The following is a 19,638-nucleotide window of genomic DNA, read 5'->3' on the forward strand; positions in this document are numbered from 1 at the left end:
ACGTGCAATTAATCAGCTAAATTATTACAGCATTATTCACAAAGTAATTCACATTATAAACAAAATCCTAATCTATAATAGCCACAACTAACATTAAATCAACAGTCAAACTAAGTCAAATCTCACCGGAGCATCCGAAACCGGCAATTAACTTCACAGCTACCGTCATCACCGACATCACCACCACCGGCTTCAGATCTACTAGATTCAGTAACCTAATTCAGCTAAATCACCTGCAAATATCACACACAATGCTCATAAGCATCAAATTAACTGAATCAAAGCTCGTAAATTAGGTATTCCAGATTCTAACCTTCCGTAACTCAATTAGCACCAATAAACACGTGTATGAACAATTAACATCTTATTATCCAAATAATTAACCGAATCAGAGCTTGTAAATTATTATTATAAACAATAAGCACATGATTCATACACACAGACGGTATAGCGTAAGGTTCACTCAGGCGTGGATGTTGAATGAATGAGTGGTGTAATAGTGTTGTTATACGTGTATAAGATTATGGCTAACGTGCGCTATTAACGGAAAGAAGTTGATTTGTAACGGTTAAAGATGTATCGCCGTCAATGGCGTCAGTGTCCAAGTGTAAGAAATTGACGTGTGACGTCAACGTTTATTATTATTATTGATTATTATTTAAGAAGTGTTGTTGAAAGAAAGGAGATGGGAGTTATTGGATAATGTTACGATGTGATACTCGTTGTGACTCATCCCTAGCTACAAAGATAAAGAACTTTTAATCATTTGGTAACATTAACTCACCGGATGTTTAGAGCTACCCTCGATATTCTTCTAGGGATGTGTACGAGTTAAATCTAAGCTTGATTTGGTTTACACAGAGCTCGAGCTCGTTTTATATCGACCTTTATTTTTAAAGTTCGAGTTTGGCTCGGACTCGGCTCGTTTACTATTTATTAATTGACTTTTATATAATGTTAGTTATTTTTATATATTTTTTGCAATTAAAATTTAATACATAACATAATATATATTAGTTAGTTATTTTGCTATTTATTATAAAAGTTATAAAAATTTATAAAAATGATAGGCTCGTTTAGGCTCGCGAGCTGGCTCGAACTCTATAAGTGAAACTCGGACTCGTTTAATAAACGAGTTTACTTTTAGGCTCGAGCTCATTGAAGCTCGGATTGATCAAGCTTTTTCACGAGCTGATCTTAAGTAGCTCGGGAGCAGCTCGGCTTGCTTGCACCCCTATAATATTCAAGAGGGTATTCTTAAGATGAGAGATGTTAGCCGTTCATACGAGTTTTGAAGTCTCAGTCGTGACTCACCCTAGAACAATATTAAGAATGAAACTTACCATTGTGAGAAAACCGGCCAGTTTTCGAATCTGAGACAATAAGATGTCAAGCCATAGCCATCACTTTCATGCCACTCAACTAAAAGACCATAAGACTACGTTTTGCAATTCAAGAAGTAGTGGTGCAACTTGTTGCTCATTTACCTCATGTCTCGATGTAATTGCTATTTTTCAGTTATAGAAATAAATTTTTATTGGAATCTTTAATAATTAAACTTTTTGTTATTTCATCATATGTTATACGGTGTTAAAATGAGATTAACATTTTACCAAATTACTATTTTACTATTAATTATTAAAGAAAAATATGTAGTTTTAACAGCTAGATACTTTTCCTTTTTTTTGTACTTTATTTTCCTTACTTTCTTTTTTTTCCTTTTAATAGTTTCATCAACTAGTTTTTAAAATTTTTATCCCATAAGATGTTTATTTATTACTTTTTCTTTATATAAAAATATAGTAAGAATTATTTTTTTTATTGTATATTAATTCTTAAGCTGGTTTGTTTTGTTTAGTTATTTCATGAAAAATTAAGGACCAAAGGTACAAGTTAATATATATCCAAAAATTGAAGAATGTAATTCATTTTTGTATTTTATAATTCACTGCTTTTTAATCTTTAGTATTGCGAACATCCTTTTTGTAACGACTGATACAACTAAAAATGTCAATACATGACATTTTATAATAAAAAACGGTAAATAGCAACATTTTCACGGTTTATAAAAGATGATCAAATCGCGTTATAACAAAATAAAGTCACATTATACTTCTATGATAGTTTATTGCATTACATAATTTTATGTAATGTGTCAAAAGTAAAGTTGAAAATTTCTCAAAAGAAGGATGGATAGATAGATAAATATTAGCATGTATCTTTCCAACATATCATGAATTTAAATACGCAACCAAATATTTTTTATTTCAAGTTTGTTAATCGAGTGACTCGGGTTAGTTGGTTTTAGTTCAAGTTCGTACACAAAATCAACCGAGTCAAATCGCTTTGGCTCGAATACTTTTAACAGACTAAAATTTGAAAACTGTAATGTAACATTTTTAACCAAGATTGATTAGCCTTTCAAAATAGTAATGTGAATATATGGTAAACATGGCTAAGTGTATTGAACAAGTATGGTATTGATGGGTTACTTTAAGAAAAGTTAAAAGAGGTTGCATGATGTTGAGTAGACATAAACCTTTTTAGATCCATTAATATATATAAAGAAGATACTCTACTCAACATTACAAAATAAATATTGTGCAATTTTGATTGACATTGAATGTTTTTCTAATACTTATCAATTCAAATGTCTTAAACATTCATTATTATAAGACACAGACCAAAAGATAGACCAGAGATGATTTTGTATACTTGCACATCTATGGAACATTGTCGAGGATAGGACTTCGTAAAAGCGTTGAAATAAGGTTAAGAACTTTTAAGGGGTGAGTACATATTTGTCTTAGCGTGTCTTAGAGACTTGGATTTCTGTACGTGTTTAGTTTATATTTGTCTTAACGTGCCTTTGGGGATTAGGTTTTGGTATATGTTTGGTTTATATTTGTCCTAGCATGACATAGTGGCTTAGGTTTCTATATGTGTTTAGTTTGTAAAGTGTATGGCAATAAAGTAACTACTTATCTCAATGTGTATCAACGTTGAGCAACTTTTGTTGGACGTAATTCCCTCTTGAACACAAGACAATGTCGGGTGTGTCGAGTGGGCCAGTTGTGAGTTATGAAATTTAGCTAATTAATTAATCAATTAAGGTAAATTTATATCAGTTGTATATAATTAAAAAACAAGTGAGTTTTATTTATTATCTTTAACTGTGTCTAAGTCATGGTCTATATAGCCCAATCAAAGTTATGATTATGGTGATGTGTTTGTAATTAGTTTATGTATCTATCTGGTTAATAAGATTGAGAATTATAAATCCCGAATTCGTCTTGTGTGTTTTTCGTTTTAATTGAGTTATATCAATTCATTCAAGTCACACTATCCATTTGCAACAATGGTCTATGGATGCATTTGGTCTCACGAAATTCGGTCAAAATCCATTCTAACTCCTTTTGTTTTTAACCATCGAAAATTAGGCATCAAATCATATCGAGAGAGAAAAAAAAAGTTAATTTCTTTGATAAGTGGCCAATAAAAAATTAAAATTCCTTTCAACATTTGGAAGAATATCGGCTGTCAATATACGAAGCCTACTCTAGAGCTTTAGACGAAAAATTGATTTTATAAAATTTAAAACCAGAAATTACCTGACCAATAATTTTAATATATAAACATAAAATGAGTGAAGTTATTAAACTTGCTTGCGATTCAGCAACGAGCGATTAAAGATTGGTAACCAACACGAACACAAACAAAATACAGGTTTTAAGAAAGTTTCGTTAGTTTCGAAAGAAAACCAATCTTTCAAAATTATAATTTCTACTATCTTCATGTTTATTTTCAACTGACGAATGTTAATTCGTCAGGTAAGGACATGATGCCTAAACGGGAAAATGAATGCAACGAAGAGACAAAAGCGAAGCGAATTAGCTTATTCTTGGAACTTAACGATTCATAGTTCTTACTTGTTTCATGAACTTAAATGTTTATAGATACACCCACCTTCTATTATTCTGTTTTATGGATTTAGGTTTCTATTTTTTATATTCTAGTTTAACCTTTTTAGAATTATATAAAACTATTGTTTTTCTATTTAACACATGACCTTGTCATCTCTGTGACTTTGATTACCCTTAGGGTCCGTTTGGTATGGGGTAATGGAATGGATGTGGTAATGGAATGGACAAAGGAATGGAATGGGTTATTACCATTTCAATGAAATGTTTGGTTACCACATGAGAATGAAATGAAACATTACTTTATATTGTTGGTAGGTAAGAAAAAAATAAATAAAAAAAATTAAAATGATAGTGAGTGGTGGTGGGAGAGGTGGCGGTAACGGTGGAGGTGGTGGCGGCGGTAACAACGGAGGTGGTGGTGGGCAGCGGTGACGGTGGGCGGCGTGTGTGATAGTGGGGCGATAATTGATGGATGCGGCGGGTGGCCGGAGGTGGTGGGTGGCTGGCACTGATGGCGATGGTTTGTGGAGGTGGGTGGTGGCAGCGGTGGACGCCGATGGTGGTGATTGGTGGTACTAGTGGCGGCGGCGGCGGGCAACATGTGTAATAGTGGGGCGATGGTTGATATATGCAGCAGGCGGCTGGCAGTGCTTGGTGGCTGGCACCGATGGCGATGGTTGGTGGAGGTGGGTGGTGGCGGCGGTGGACGACGGTGGACGGCGATGGTGGTGGCTGGTGGTGGTGGTGGGTGTTGATGTTGGGTAATGGTGGTGTTGGGAGGGTGGTGGAGGTGATGTAGGGTGAAGGAGGGAATGGAATGAAAAAAAAACATGGGGTATGGATGGAATGAAATTGGAGTATTTTAGAGGGAATGGAATGGACTAGGTAATGGGTCATTCAATTCCTTTGGTCAACCAAACACACTATTTTCCATTCCCCACAATGGGTCATTTCATTTCGTCCTTCACTCCTGCATACCAAACGCTACCCTAATTCTTTAAATAAGTTATAACCCACAAGATAAGGGCCTATTAATATCTAGCCCACCAACGGTAAGCCCAATAGAGTAATACCTAGTTACCCACTTACCCGATAATTTAAAGGTGCACAAGCTATAACCGGTTAACCGCTTTGTAACTGGTTTATACCCGATTCACTAACCAGTTAGTATCCGGTCCAAAGAAAACCGGGTAGTACCCGATTCTACCCAGCTGTTAGAAACCGGTTTATAGTATTGATCTCTGAAACCGATTAACCGAACCGGTTATTTGCTTTTTTTTTATTATTTCTCAACACCGTTTTTTTTTCCGGTTATACCCTAAACCGGTTATACCGGGTAGGGGGGTTCTTGACTAAAAACCGGGTAATTTGACTTTTGATCACTAACCAATTTTGATAATAACCGGTTTGTGTACCTCTACCTAGTATTACCCGCCCTATAAAAAACTCTTGGTGATAATCGAATCTTTAGCATTGGGCACACCATAATTGGTTTCTCGATACTGATATGTCTTACTCAAAGTTGAAGCAAGAGAATATGATCACCAAGAACATCGCGAATTAGCTAACACTCAAGCTTGTTGTCGGGACTCATATATTAGGTACTATGCACTTGACATAATCAAGTACATAAGCATTAAAAATTGGTAATTTCTTATTAGTAACATTTGAAGGCTATATATATTATCACACTCGTGAAGAATAAAGTTATTGAAACCATTCACAAAGTTATATTGCAGAAAAACACCATCTAATTATTTGAGACATTAGCTTACAACATTAGTAAACGTGTCAAGTTGCTTGTATGCTACTTGAGATATTATCGATAAAAGCTTGAAACGATCCAAACCTTATCGATCATGAGCCTCAAACAAAGCTCGTTTAGTTATCACGCCCAAGCTCAAGCCCTGTATGGGAAGATTGTTTAGTCCGTTGAGCATTAACTAGCCTTACTGTATTTTTACGTTTTAACTAACTCTTCTAGACATCTTTGTATTAATTTCACATTGCACAACCGATCTTGACCCGAGCATTGGCTCATTTAAGGTACTGCACACGAGCTCTAGCCGACATTAGTCTTGTTAAGTTTTCTAAAAATATACAACTAATTAAAAATGTACATATCAAATGGTTTCGGCCTAACGATTACAAATTATTGGATAATATTTTACCTTTTCAAATGATGAAAGATAAAATCCCATATGTGACAAATTTTATAAAAAAAGCCTTTAAAGTGTTTAAAGATATATAAATTAATTAAAAAAATAAAAACGATCTCAAAACTGACTCATGAGTCGATCTCAAGTAAAAAAAAAACTTGAAACATCCCGAGCTTGAGCTCGAGCTCTCGTAAGTAAAGCAAGCCGAACTTAAGCTGAGACTCTCCCCTCATTCTCGGCTAAGCTCGTTTACACCCGGTGTGGTTTTGATAACAGCTTGGGAGTTAGCATTAAACCGTTATATGCCAATAGCCAATAAACCCTTTGTAAAACCTTCACATCGATAGACACCGAAACATGATGATTAACCGCTGCCAGAGGTTGATATCGTTAACCCGAACACCGTCAATACTCAAAACGTTTACAACCGTAACGGAAGTAACCGAACCTGATATTATCTCGCCGCAACATAAACAATCCGCAACGGAAAAGCGGTTATACAGACGGTTATCGGAATTAGGTGCCACCGGCGGTACAGTTGCACAAACACTAAATCAATACATGCGAGAAGGCAATTTCGTTAAGAAGATCGAGTTAGAGAGATGTGTTAGAGAACTCCGGCGGTACGGCAAGTATCAACACGCGCTCGAGGTTTGTTTATTGCTGTTAATCTGTTAATTAGAAAGCTAAATTAGGGCCTATATTCTGTTTATAGCTGCTAGTTTTATCGATTAATTAGCAATTGAGATTTGTTCATGTTGATTATATGTGTTTTTTTAACTGATATGAAGTGAATAGAATATACGTAATGGCTCGTATTCTGTAATGTTACTGCAAACGAGCTGAGCTGCTCGCGAGCTACTTGAGATTGAGATTGGATCGATAAAAAGCTTGAAACGAGTCAAGCTTTTTTCGAGCTCGAGCCTTGTTTTCTATATTAATTAGCAATTGAGATTTGTTCATGTTTATTTTATGTGTTTTTTTTAACTGATATGAAGTGAATAGAAATCTAAATAAGGGATCGTATTTTGTGGTGTTACTGCAAATGAGCTGAGCTGCTCGTGAGCTACTTGAGATCGGATTGATAAAAAGCTTGAAACGAGTCAAGCTTTTATGAGCTTGAGCCTTGCTTTTTAAATTAATTAGCAATTGAGATTTGTTCATGTTTATTTTATGTGTTTTAACTTTTAATTGCTATGACATAATTAGAATCCAAATTTGGGCTCATATAATGTTTATTATTCACAGTGTACGGATTTCTTACTGAAATATGTTAAAACAAGGCTGCAAGCCTGCAACTAAATCACATTCTATTTATTGCTGCTAAGTTCTTTAATTAAATTGTGATGGAGATTTGTTCTTGTTGATTTGATCTGTTTTAGCTGCTTTGAAGTAATTAGAAATCTTAATAGGGCTCGTATTCTGTTTATCCTAGGGGTGCAAACAGCCGAGTTACGTGATATTGGTTTGATAAAAAGTTCGAAACAAGCTGAGCCTGAGCCTAAAAAAAGCTCGTTTAGTTATCAACCCGTAGCTCAAGTCTTGTGTGAGAAGCTCGTTTATGCTCGTAGAGCCTTAACTAGCCTTGTGTATTTTTAAGTTTTACCACTTTTGGGCTTCTATGTATTTATTTTACACTGCACAGTCGAGTTCGAGCTGAGCTTTGGCTCGTTTAAGATACTATACGAGCTCGAGCTGAGCTTAGGCTCGTTTAAAGTTTTTCTAATAATATATAAAAATAATAAAAAATGTATAGAAATTAATTAATAAACAATAAACGAGCCAAGCCCGAGGTTTAAAAACGGCTCACAAGCTGAGATCGACCTGTAGAAAAAGAGCTCGAAACCAGTCGAGCTCTGGCTCGGCTTGGCTCGTTTACACCCGTAGTTTATCCACTGTGTACGGTTTTTTTATTAGTAACAGCTTAAAATAAGCCTGCAGATTTTGTCATATTTTGTTTACAGCTGCAAATTTCTAAACCTAACATGTAAATCAGATTTTGTCAAATACGCAAGCAATTGATTAGCCAAACACTATCTCCAACACCGTTTAATTAGTCAAGCCGGTTATCTGATATCTGATGTCACATTATACAGGTAATGGAATGGATGGATAAACGGGAAATCAACTTTTCAAACACGGATCTTGCTGTGCGCTTGGATCTAATATCAAAGGTGCACGGGGTGTCAGAAGCCGAACGTTTCTTTAATAATCTATCTCCCTCGTTACAGACCAGAAACACATACGGTGCTTTGTTAAACGCTTACTGTAAGTCACAGATGACCGATAAAGCATTCGGTCTTTTCAAACAACTCGAATCAAAAAACTTCACAACTCCATTATCCTTCAACAATATCATGACCTTATACATAGGATTAAACCAGCCCGAGAAAGTCCCTCCTTTAATCGAAGAAATGAAAAAACGAAAAATCCATTTAAGCACGTTTAGTTATAACATATGGATGCAAAGCTTTTCGATGTTGGGAGATATTCCAGGGGTAGAACGGGTATTTGAGGAAATTACACGGGACAAAAAGGAAACTTGTAACTGGACTACTTACAGTAATTTAGCCGGCGCTTATGTTAAAGCGGGCCTCGTTGAAAAAGCTGAGTCAGCACTTAAACTGCTGGAAAACGAGACAAAACATCCGTCACGTGAAGCGTACCATTTTCTCATAACTTTCTACTCTTCACTTAACAATAAAGAACAAGTTCATCGCGTATCCAGTTTATTAAAATCTTCATTTGAAACAACGAGTAACATGAGTTATAGAATTATACTTCAAGCTTTATCGAAGATTAGTGATTTAGACGGATTAAAAACTTGGTTTGAAGAATGGGAGTCAACTTGCAGTTATTACGATACGCGAGTGGCTAATGTCGTTATAAGTTGTTATTTAAGACATAACATGGTTGAAGAAGCCGAGTTAGTGTTTCACGGGTCTGTGAAAAGATCAAGTGGCCCGTTTGTTCAAACGTTGGTGTTATTTATGAAACATTATCTCGCGAGCCATCAAATTGATTTGGCTATGAAATGTTTAGAAACGGCTTCTGCACAAGCTGAAATCGGTAACTGGTATCCGCATAGTGAGAGTATTGATGTGTTTTTGGAGTATTTTGAGAAAGAGAAAGATGTTGCGGGTGCTGAAAAGTTGTTTAAGATTTTACAGAAGTTAAAATGTGTCGATGATAAGGTGTATAGTCACTTGTTGCAAACTTATATTGCTGCTGGTAAAACCGAGCCCGATATGGGTAAGAGGATTGAACAAGATGGGATTGTAGTTACGCCCGAGCTTGGAAATATGCTTAAAAAAGTTTGCACGGTTTAACGGGTTTAACGGGCCGGACGCTATGTGGTTTATTAGGTAAATCACATTAAATCAGCCTTTTGATTTTCACATGTTTATTTAGCATTGATTTTTAGATTTTTCTGAGTAAAATTTGATTTTTAGTTATATGTGTTATAAGGATATATATATATATATTTAGTAATATTATGGGTTTTCTTCATGAAACATAATTTTGGGGAAAATATTAACGACCGACCCCTAATAACCGAATCAATTGAAAAACTAACAATTTGATTATGCTTTATGTATAACCGAGTTTTGTGGTTTGGTTATGACTTTGTAAGCCTGGCAAAGCGGGCGGGTCTGTGACGAATCAAAATGGGTTATGAGCAAAATGTGTCAGGGTCACAACCCATTTTTTGATGAATGGGATCATAATTGTCGGGTTTGGTTATATGTTTATACGAAGGCAAATCAACTGAATCGACGTCTACAATCGATAACTAGACACTGGTAATATGCTTGGTTTCGCTCATAACCGAATTAATATTTTGTGAACATTAAAAGATAGCTAGAAACAAGGTAAGGTCATCCTAACTAAATGATGAACCATTAATTTGTTTGTAACTAGTTAACAAAATCCTATTTGTTCATTTTTCATTTACAAATTAACCCCCCCCCCCCTTCCCCTTGTTTGTATCTACATGTGAGAGGAGAGTAGAGATGATAAAGAGAGATTAAATATGATGCTTAGAGCTCGTATTTTGCTCGTAATCTCCATCTCTTCTCTCATTTTATACATTCCCGTTGACGGTTTAAATATCCTGCCATCTATAGCCCAACCCGATTCCAAAGCAGACGAGGCCAATCGGTTACAGAAAGGAAAAGGTGCACGTGGTTTAGATAAACGTAAAGATGCACCCGAGCCCGCGTTAATCCCGACACCTAGCCCGGTTCCAATTCCATTTTTAGGGCCTGTTCCTAACCCAAACCTTCCATTATCACCAGGGTTGAGCCCAGGACGGGGCCCGACTCCAAGCTCAGGTATGGCCCCTGCTTCATCTCCAGAGCCTATTCCTAACTCTGGCTTGCCATTTTCGCTTGGCTTAAGCCCGGACCTATCTCCATCTCCAGGGCCTGGAGTCGAGCCATCCTTACCTGGACCGGCTCCGGGCCCGTCTCCCCCTGGGTTCATTGATCATGATCTTGCTTTAGCCATTGAGGCCCGAATCAAGCAAAGCCAGAGCGACGCTAAATTAGCCATGGACAAGGCTAAGAAGCTTCTAAAAGACCTGAATATTGCTTCTTCGGAGACGGGCATGTGTTTGAATAAATGTGTTGGTAAGTATGGTGCGAGCCTAAACGAGTTGAACCGGGCCATAAAGGATCTTGGGGTTCGTGATGTAACATTACTTGCCGATGATTTTGGTGCGGTTGAGACCGATATTTCTACGTGTCAGGCGTGTTTTACCGAGAACATTGGGGAGGATTCTCCGTTGAAGGAGTTGGAGGAAGCCACCACGAAGGCGGCTCGCGAATGCTTAAATGTTATGGATTATGCAGCCTAAGTTTGTAGTTTGTTAATAGTTAATGTAGATTATGTGTATGCATCTTTTTATTATTTGGCAGGAATACGCTTTAGTAATAACTAAAGAGCCGGCGTGTCGATGATTGAGTGCTATGTGCCTTATGTCCAAGGCTTGATGCAAAACTACTATAGAGCCGGGGGTCTCACCGGAAGCAACCTCTCTATCCCCATGGGGTAGAGGTAAGGCTGTCTACATCTTACCCTCCTCAGACCCCACCATAGCTTTGCTATTGGTGGGATATACTGAGTACGATGATGATGATGATGACGCTTTAGTAATAACTAAAATGATGTTACAAAATGAACACACCAAATTCAAAATCATATCCCAAGTTATTAAAAACCACAATCCAAATCACACCTTTAGTTAAGTGTTTAAAATTGGGGTTTCATTCACAAAGTTTAGTTTTTACGGTGAAACTGGTTGACATTAGTGTTGTTTAATCGATTATAATGGCTAAAAATTTGGTTTTTGATATTTATAATAAAAAAACCCTATATCACACTATTGAGGTGCCATATATGCGGGAAAGTACCGCTTTGTTATGATGTGCGCTATAGCAACCGCTAGCGGCTCCTCGCTATTAACAACTATGATCACAAAACTTTTAAAAGAATTATGAAAATCAACGACTTGACTATACGACTTGCAAATTGCAATACATAATATTCAGTATATTTAGAAAAAAATGAAACAAAAGGACAAAATTTAACAAAGAACAAGACTTTTTTGGAATTTTTATACATATTAAAAATCGAAATGAGAGGTAACGTGTATAATCTTTTAGTCTTTTGATTACAATTATCATCAACGAGCTACCATTTATGATGTCATAATTATGTATGTTCTTATATTAAAGTTTAATTAAGACTTTTCGTATAACGATTGTGGAAGATGGTTTGCATGTTATATAAAAACATCTAGTCCTAATTAGAGGTGTAAACGAGTTGTGCCAAGCGCGAGCGTGGCTTGTTTTAAGATTTTTTTATGAAGCTTGAGGTTGAGCTCGACCCGTGACTCCGCAAGTCGTTTTTTCAAAGCCAGGTCTCAACTCAATCCATTTATTATTTATTAATTAACTTAGATAAGTTTTTAATTATTTTAAGAAAAGACTTTAAACGAGTCTAAGTTTGACTTGGTTGTGCAATGTGTAATTAAAAAGTAGAACTTCATAAAAGGAAAAACCAAAAAAAAAATACGTAAGGCTTGACAAGCTTAAATGAGCTACCCACAAGCCTCGAGTTTGAAAAATCTTCATTGTTGAAGCTTACGAGTACCTCACAAGTAGTTTGGCTTAGAGGTGCAAAAAAACCCGAACTTGGAACCGGACTCGAAAAAAAACAGGAATCGGTTTTTTTATACCCGAACCCATACCTGACCCTACCTGTAGGGTACGTATAGGGTATGCATTTCGGTACCAAAACCCGTACTGGACCCGATTTGTACCATATAATACCCGAAAATCGGAACCGGTTCCATACCCGGAACCGGTTTTTCCAATACCTGAAACCGGGAGTTTTCAAATACACGATTTATACCCGAAAAATACTTGGAAATTACCCCTAAAAAGTGCATCCCTTAATAAATCCAATCTATACCCGAAAAACCCAAAAATAGTGTTTTTTCAGTACACGGAAATAGGGTATTCAAATACTCGGTTTCAGAATACCCGGTTATATACCCGACCCCGATCCATAGGGTATAGTTTTTAGAGGCAATGCCAATACCTAGTCATGCCCGAACCCGGTTCTATACCTGAAACCGGGGTATTTAAAAAATCCGAATTATGCATCTCTAGTTTGGCTGGTTTGCACCCCTAGGTTAACAACTCAAGAGTCAAGATATTACTTGCATTGTTTATTTGTAAATCGCTAATAATCCATATTCAATAACCACCACAAACAAACTCAGTCAGGCCTAACCCGAACACTCATATCTAGAGGTGCACAAAAAACCCAAACCCGTAACCGGACCCGAAATAAATACCCGGAACTGGTTTTTCTGATACCCGGGTTTTTAATACCCGACCCCGAACCCGAACCCGAACTCGACCCTACCCGTAGGGTACGGATAGGGTATGCATTTTGGCACTAAAACCCGAGCCCGAACCAGACCCGATTTGTACCCGGTAATACCCGAAAACCCGATTTGTACCCGGGTAATACCCGGAACCGAGGTTTTCCAATACCCGAAACCGGGTATTTCAAATACCCGATGTATACCCAAAAAAAATACCTTAAAAATACCCGAATAATACCCCTAAAAAGTGTAAACTTTTAAAAAATCAAATATATATAAAAAATACCAGAAAAAAAACCCGAAAAAACCCGTAAATAGAGTTTTTTCAATACCCGATAATAGGGTATTCAAATACCCGGTTTTAGAATACCCGGTTCTATACCCGACCCGAACCCGATGCATAGGGTATTATTTTTAGAGACAACACCCTACCCAAACCCTACCCGATTATTACCAATACCTGATCATACCCAAACCCGATTCTATACCCGAACCCGAGTATTTAGAAAACCCGATTTGTGCACCTCTACTCACATCACATTTGGGTCTTCAACACCCACACGCAAACCAACCCAAATAATAATAACAATAATAATAATAATAATAATAATAATATCCAACTTCCATTTCCATTTCCATTTCCATTATCTTCTTCCTTCACCTTCACACCTAACTGCTTCACTCCGTCGCACTCGCCGGCGTTAACCGGATAAACCACCGCCGGAACACCACACCGTTTCATATCAATGACTCAATCGTGCGTTCCATCGCTCAGATTCAGTCCTCTTGTATTCTCGTCTACCAAAAACCCTAGCTCTGTTTCCGAATCCAACTTTCTACCTATTCGCTCTAGGTACCGGTTTTATTACTGTTTTATTATTAATTTACTGTAACGATTATTATGCGTTTTTGTTGTTTAATTTCTTTAGAGAGGTTCAATTAGGTTAGACTATAGGGTAGTTTGTTTAGTTAGTTTAACTTAATCTGTTCAGTGATTTTAATTAGTTTAACTTAGTTAATTCAACTAAACTGAACATCACTAAACAAACTATTCACTACACGTACCGGTTTATATTGTTTATTAGTAATTTACTGAAGCGTTTATTCGTTATTGTTGCTTAATTTGTTTAGTTATGTTTGATTAGATTAGACTAGTTTGTTTAGTGATGTTCAGTTGATTTGAGTTATTTTGATTATTGAAATGTTCAATTAGTTTAACAATTAGTTTAACCTAGTTAGTGAAACGGAGATTGAAATGTTCTAGAAGCTTGTGGTGTTTAGTTGAGATTATTAGATACACAGGCAAACTTTTGGATTGAGTTTATTTCAACTATTCGATTATTATATGAGATTCAGAAAGTTTCAGCTGGAAAATTTAATTAATTTGGAATGAATTTGAGATTCAATCAATTTGAGCATTATTGTTTAATTTCTTCAGTGATGTTCAGTTGAGTTGGATTGCTCAGATTAGTTAGTGAAACGAAGATTAAAATATATTTTTTAGAGTTTAGTTGAGCTTGAATAAGATACACAGTTTAACATTTGGAATGAATATATCTCCATTATACGATTTTTATTTGAGATTCGGAAAGTTTCTGATGGAGAATTGAATTAATCTGGAATGAATTTGAGATTCAATCGTGCGAACATTGCTGTTTAATTTGTTCAGTTATGTTCAATTAATATAGACTAATATGTTAAGTGATGTTCAGTTGAGTTGAATTGCTTGGATTAGTTAGTGAAACGGAGATTGAGATGTTCTAGAAGGTTGTAGAACTTAGTTGACCTAATTAAATACACGGTTCAAGTTTTCAATTGAATATGTTTCAACTGTTCGATTATTGTTTTAAGATTCAGAAAATTTTAGCTGGAAAGTACACTAACCTGGAATGAATCTGATTTTTGTAAATAGTGATAGCATTATTGATTGCAGGAATGCTGGTAAGTTCAATTAGTTTAGACTAATTTGTTCGGTGATGTTCTATTGAGTAGAAGTACTCCGATTAGTTAGTGAACCGGAGATTGAAATCCTCTAGAAGCTTGTAGAATTTATTTGAGATTGAATTATACACACAGTTAACTTTTGGATTGAATATTTATTTGATTATTGCTTTATGATTTGGAATGTTTCAGCCGGAAAATTCTATTAACCTGTCATGACGTAGGGCTGTAAACGAACCGAACCGAATAGGTCTTGTTGACTTGTTGTTCATGTTCGTTCTTCAAGTTTTTATCGGACAAGCTAATGGTTCACGAGCACCTAACTGAATGCAATTTTTTTGTTCGTGTTAACAAAACCCAAATGAACACAATGTTTTATTTGATTTGGATAGTCGAGAATGGTCATTGTCGACAGTTCGCTCTGGTTACCAAGTTGTGTTGGTGTGTTCTTTAGCATTTATATCCATATGTTAATTTTACATATAAATTAATCACATAAAACTCATATTTATTATTATTATTTTTATTTTGTAGTTAATAATTTTGCTTGAATCTATATGATCGTAAGATTATGAAAGTCATTAAAATATATTTTAACCTTTTAATGAACTGACATAAACAAACAAACATTAACGGACATAAATGAAGACCTTTCAAGAACACAATTGAACACACATAGCCTCTGTCTGTGTCCGTTCATTTAGTTAATCGAATGAAATTCCCGCCGAACAGTTGAACAACGATTTGCCGAACGTTCGGTTCACTTACAGCCCTAGAAACAGAGATTGAAATCATCTAAAATTTGGCAGAATTTAGTTGAGCTTGAAGTAGACACAGACTCGCACAGTTAAACTGTTGGATTGAACATATTTCCACTATGCGATTATTATTTGGAAAGTTTTAGCTGGAAAATTCGATTAACTTGGCATGAGTCTGAGATTTCAATTGTGTGAGCATTATTGATTGCAGGAATGGTGCTAAATTGAGAAGTAATCAGAAATCTGTTAGGATTTCTTCAGTGAAAGCTGCTTATGCTGGTGATTATTCAACTTCAAAGCAGGGAATATGGTCCATTAGGTAAGGTTATGCTTCATTTTTGTTCTTTAACCTGTTGAATTCTTGTAATTGTCTAATAATTTTTGATAAACAGGGAGGACATACAAGTTCCATCATCACCTTACTTCCCAACATATGCACAAGGTCAAGGGCCACCTCCGATGATGCAAGAACGGTTCCAAAGTGTGATCAGTCAACTTTTTCAATACGTGTGTACCTTCTCTTCGCTTGTGAACTTTGTTTTGTTTTATTATTACTATTATTTATATGCATGTTTGGTTGTGTTATAGAGAATAATTCGTTGTGGTGGTGCGGTTGATGATGACATGGCAAACATTATAGTTGCTCAGCTTCTATATCTTGATGCTGTTGATCCCAACAAGGTTTGATCATATCCACGACTAACAGATTTAAAGTTATTCTTGTGATGACTACTCAATTACTCATTACTGTCACTGTTTTTGATATTATGACAGGATATTGTGATGTATGTCAACTCTCCTGGAGGTTCAGTCACTGCTGGTAATTTGCTCTTATTTAACTTTTGATGCATATATTAATATTTTTATATGTTTATATCTGGTTCTTTTACGATTCTCGAATATGAAGTTTTTTGTTTACTCAATTGTTTTAGGTATGGCCATTTTTGACACCATGAAGCATATCCGCCCTGATGTTTCCACTGTATGTGTCGGACTTGCTGCCAGGTAATCAGTTTATGATTGTGTGCATGAAATCAAAATAACCAAAACCGAACAAAAACTGGCGGTTTGGTTTTATGTTTTTGTAAAAACCGAAAATTTTTGTTCTGTTTTGGTTTTGCATGTAATTATAACCAAAAATTCGAACCAAATTTATGGGTTTTTTAATTATTTTAGGTGTTAAGTAATTTATAAAACTTTAATAAATAGTGTAACTAAAACATTTTAGTCTAAATGAAATAATCAGTAACTAACAAAAGGATTTAGCCCGAAATTCTTTATTTTGGGCTGCTTTTGTTTTCGACCCAAAAATTTTCAAGCTGGTAAAACCGAAACTGAAATAAACGGAAAGCAAATGGTTTTCAAAGACTTCAAATTGAATTTTTGGTTTTTGGTTCAATTTGATTTTGGTTTTACCCATAATATTCTTTATGTTCATCATATCATTACTTATATAACTTCAATTTTATTTTTACCAATAAAAAAAACATGTTTTGACTCATTTATTTTACAGTATGGGTGCTTTTCTGCTTGGTGCCGGCACGAAAGGTATTAACTTACTTTCACTTTAATTACTTCATGATTTCGTTTTCTGAAACATTATGTGTTATCTTAAGTTGTTAACAAAATGTAGGAAAAAGATTCAGCCTTCCAAATTCAAGGATAATGATTCATCAACCTCTTGGTGGGGCCCAAGGTGGACAAACCGATTTAGATATCCAGGTATGCCGTCTTTTGTCCGATTTTAAGTTTTTAACAACTTAACCTAGGACACAAACACAAGATGTTTTGTTAGTTTGTTACTATGTTTAATGGTAACTAATGACAACATTATTATTGTAGGCTAATGAAATGTTGCACCATAAGGCGAATCTGAATGGATATCTGGCATACCACACGGGTCAAAGCCTTGAGCGAATTAACCAAGACACCGACCGCGATTACTTCATGAGCGCAAAAGAAGCCCAAGAATACGGGCTTATAGATGGTGTTATTATGAATCCACTCAAAGCTCTCCAACCGCTTGCAGCTGCCTAGTAAGCGTTAGTAATAATTTTGAACTGTGTAAACCAACCTTTTTATTTGTTGCACTTAAAAAGTGTCACCATAATGTTGTCTTAAGTTGGATTTAGTGCTGAATTATGCAAACCATACGATGAGTATTATTGTTTCGTTGTAGTGTAGTGATTTCTTCATTGCCCGACATTCAATACAAAACCAGTTTTGTGTAGAGAACTACGAAAACACCATAATAAACATTTATACATGTTTTATTGTTTTGAATGTGGTTAATAAGACAGTTTATTAACCGTCTTTTTCTTTCTCTTTCACTCGAACGTGATTATCTTTTATGACATATCACATTGAAAACATTTGTAAGTGTTTATGCGGTTTTCATAGTTCTCAACTTAAAAAATTTGGTTACGCTTGTAATATTCGTGTAAAAAAATGTTAGGGGTCTTGTTTTCAGAATTTAATGAGCCCATAACGTACACACTTCGATTTATTCTTGGTTTGAGCGGTTGCCGGTTATGAGTAATTTTTTTTTAAATTTGTGGTATGCAATCTTGATTCACTATCATGTTTGTTTGCTAGACGGTGCACCGATAGACATACGTAGAGATGTTCAACGAAACCGGTTCCTGGAACTGAACCGGTGGACCCGAACCGGTTCCTACCCGTTTTTTGTAGGAACCCGGACCCTATCTGATTCAACCCGATGATCCGTGACCGGTTCTTGCATTTCTGAGTGGGGGCGGGGTAGGAACCGGAACCGAACCGGAACCGGTTCTGGAACCGAACCATCCGGAATCGGTTCCTAACCGGTTTCTAGCCGTTGGATCGAATATAGCTGTTGGAAATCGTTTTTTTGGCCGTTTTTTTGACCGTTGGGGTCAAAAATAGCCGTTTTTTGGCTCCCCCAAGCACCCCACTACTAGTATAAATAGGTATTTGGTGTCATGGGTTCATCACAACACTCAAAACGCAAACCCGAACGCAAAAAAAATACAAAAAAAACGCTATTACAACGTTTTGAGTTCTCTAATCTCTTGTTTTCTCTTCTTCTATATTCATATTTGTTGTTATGGCTGCCTCACAATCATCGGTTGGTCAAGGTTCCAACGCCGAACCAAGTTTCGTTCGTATTGTACCTCATAATCGTAATCAAGAGATTTGGTGCAATTGGGATTTGGTTGAATTGAGTGACCATTCATTGAAGGCTCGGTGCAAGTTTTGTGGGATTTATTTAAACCCACTTTCGAATTCAAATTTGAAGAAACACATCGAAAAACCGTATTGCAAGGCGTTGAAAAAGAACGTCGATTCGCAACAAACGCAAATGGATAGTGAAGGCGGAATATTTACATATCAAATTGATTGAGTTCAAGATCGTATGGCGAAGTTTGTGATTCAAGAAGCTTTGCCGTTTAGCCACTTCGACAACCCTCGCTTAACCGCCATGATTCGAGATACGCTTCAACCACAATACACTCACGTAAGTCGTCATACTCTTAAACGTTATTGTTTAAAATTGTGGAAGAAGGCCAAAAAGGTACTAATTGCATATTTTGAAAATATAAATACGGGAATAAACTTAACTAGTGATGTTTGGTCGGCTCCACATGGTCTACCCGAATCTTATCTTTGTGTCACCGCTCATTGGGTAGACCCGTCATCGTGGGAAATGATGAAACGCAACTAGAGTACGAGATCCCATGATTAGCCTTATGAACACCGTTCGCAACGTAACGGCTAAAAAACAAAGGGGTAACACCCCTTCAAGCGAACTAGGAAGGTATAGTGCAAATGATTACTCTACCGGTTTATCCGAAGAGGAATATGGCACTTTTGATGTTTTGGCTTGGTGGAAGGTAAAGGAAACCGAGTTTCCGATTCTTGCCACCATGGCCCGTGATTTACTAACCGTCCAAGCTTCTACGGTAGCTTCGGAATCCGCT

General features: G+C 36.2%; 2 protein-coding genes across 2 annotated transcripts; both read left to right on the plus strand.

Annotated features, from left to right (window-relative positions):
* Positions 1–6,400: 6,400 nt before the first annotated feature.
* Positions 6,401–9,834, plus strand: LOC143606264 (pentatricopeptide repeat-containing protein At1g02370, mitochondrial-like). Its single transcript, XM_077082087.1, has 2 exons — positions 6,401–6,733; positions 8,179–9,834. Exons 1-2 carry the CDS (start codon positions 6,440–6,442, stop codon positions 9,409–9,411), a joined length of 1,527 nt encoding a protein of 508 aa, XP_076938202.1. The 5' UTR covers positions 6,401–6,439; the 3' UTR covers positions 9,412–9,834.
* A 3,736-nt stretch (positions 9,835–13,570) lies between these two features.
* LOC143606263 (ATP-dependent Clp protease proteolytic subunit 5, chloroplastic-like) lies at positions 13,571–17,849 on the plus strand. The gene is made up of 9 exons (XM_077082086.1): positions 13,571–13,833; positions 15,891–15,998; positions 16,072–16,186; positions 16,268–16,360; positions 16,454–16,499; positions 16,612–16,684; positions 17,193–17,227; positions 17,313–17,401; positions 17,522–17,849. Exons 1-9 carry the CDS (start codon positions 13,727–13,729, stop codon positions 17,714–17,716), a joined length of 861 nt encoding a protein of 286 aa, XP_076938201.1. The 5' UTR covers positions 13,571–13,726; the 3' UTR covers positions 17,717–17,849.
* Positions 17,850–19,638: the final 1,789 nt, after the last annotated feature.

This window comes from Bidens hawaiensis, unplaced genomic scaffold (genome assembly GCF_021521415.1).
Source record: "Bidens hawaiensis isolate Kalapana, Puna unplaced genomic scaffold, B.hawaiensis_p1.1 tig00073917_1, whole genome shotgun sequence".
NCBI classification, from domain to species: Eukaryota; Viridiplantae; Streptophyta; class Magnoliopsida; order Asterales; family Asteraceae; genus Bidens; species Bidens hawaiensis.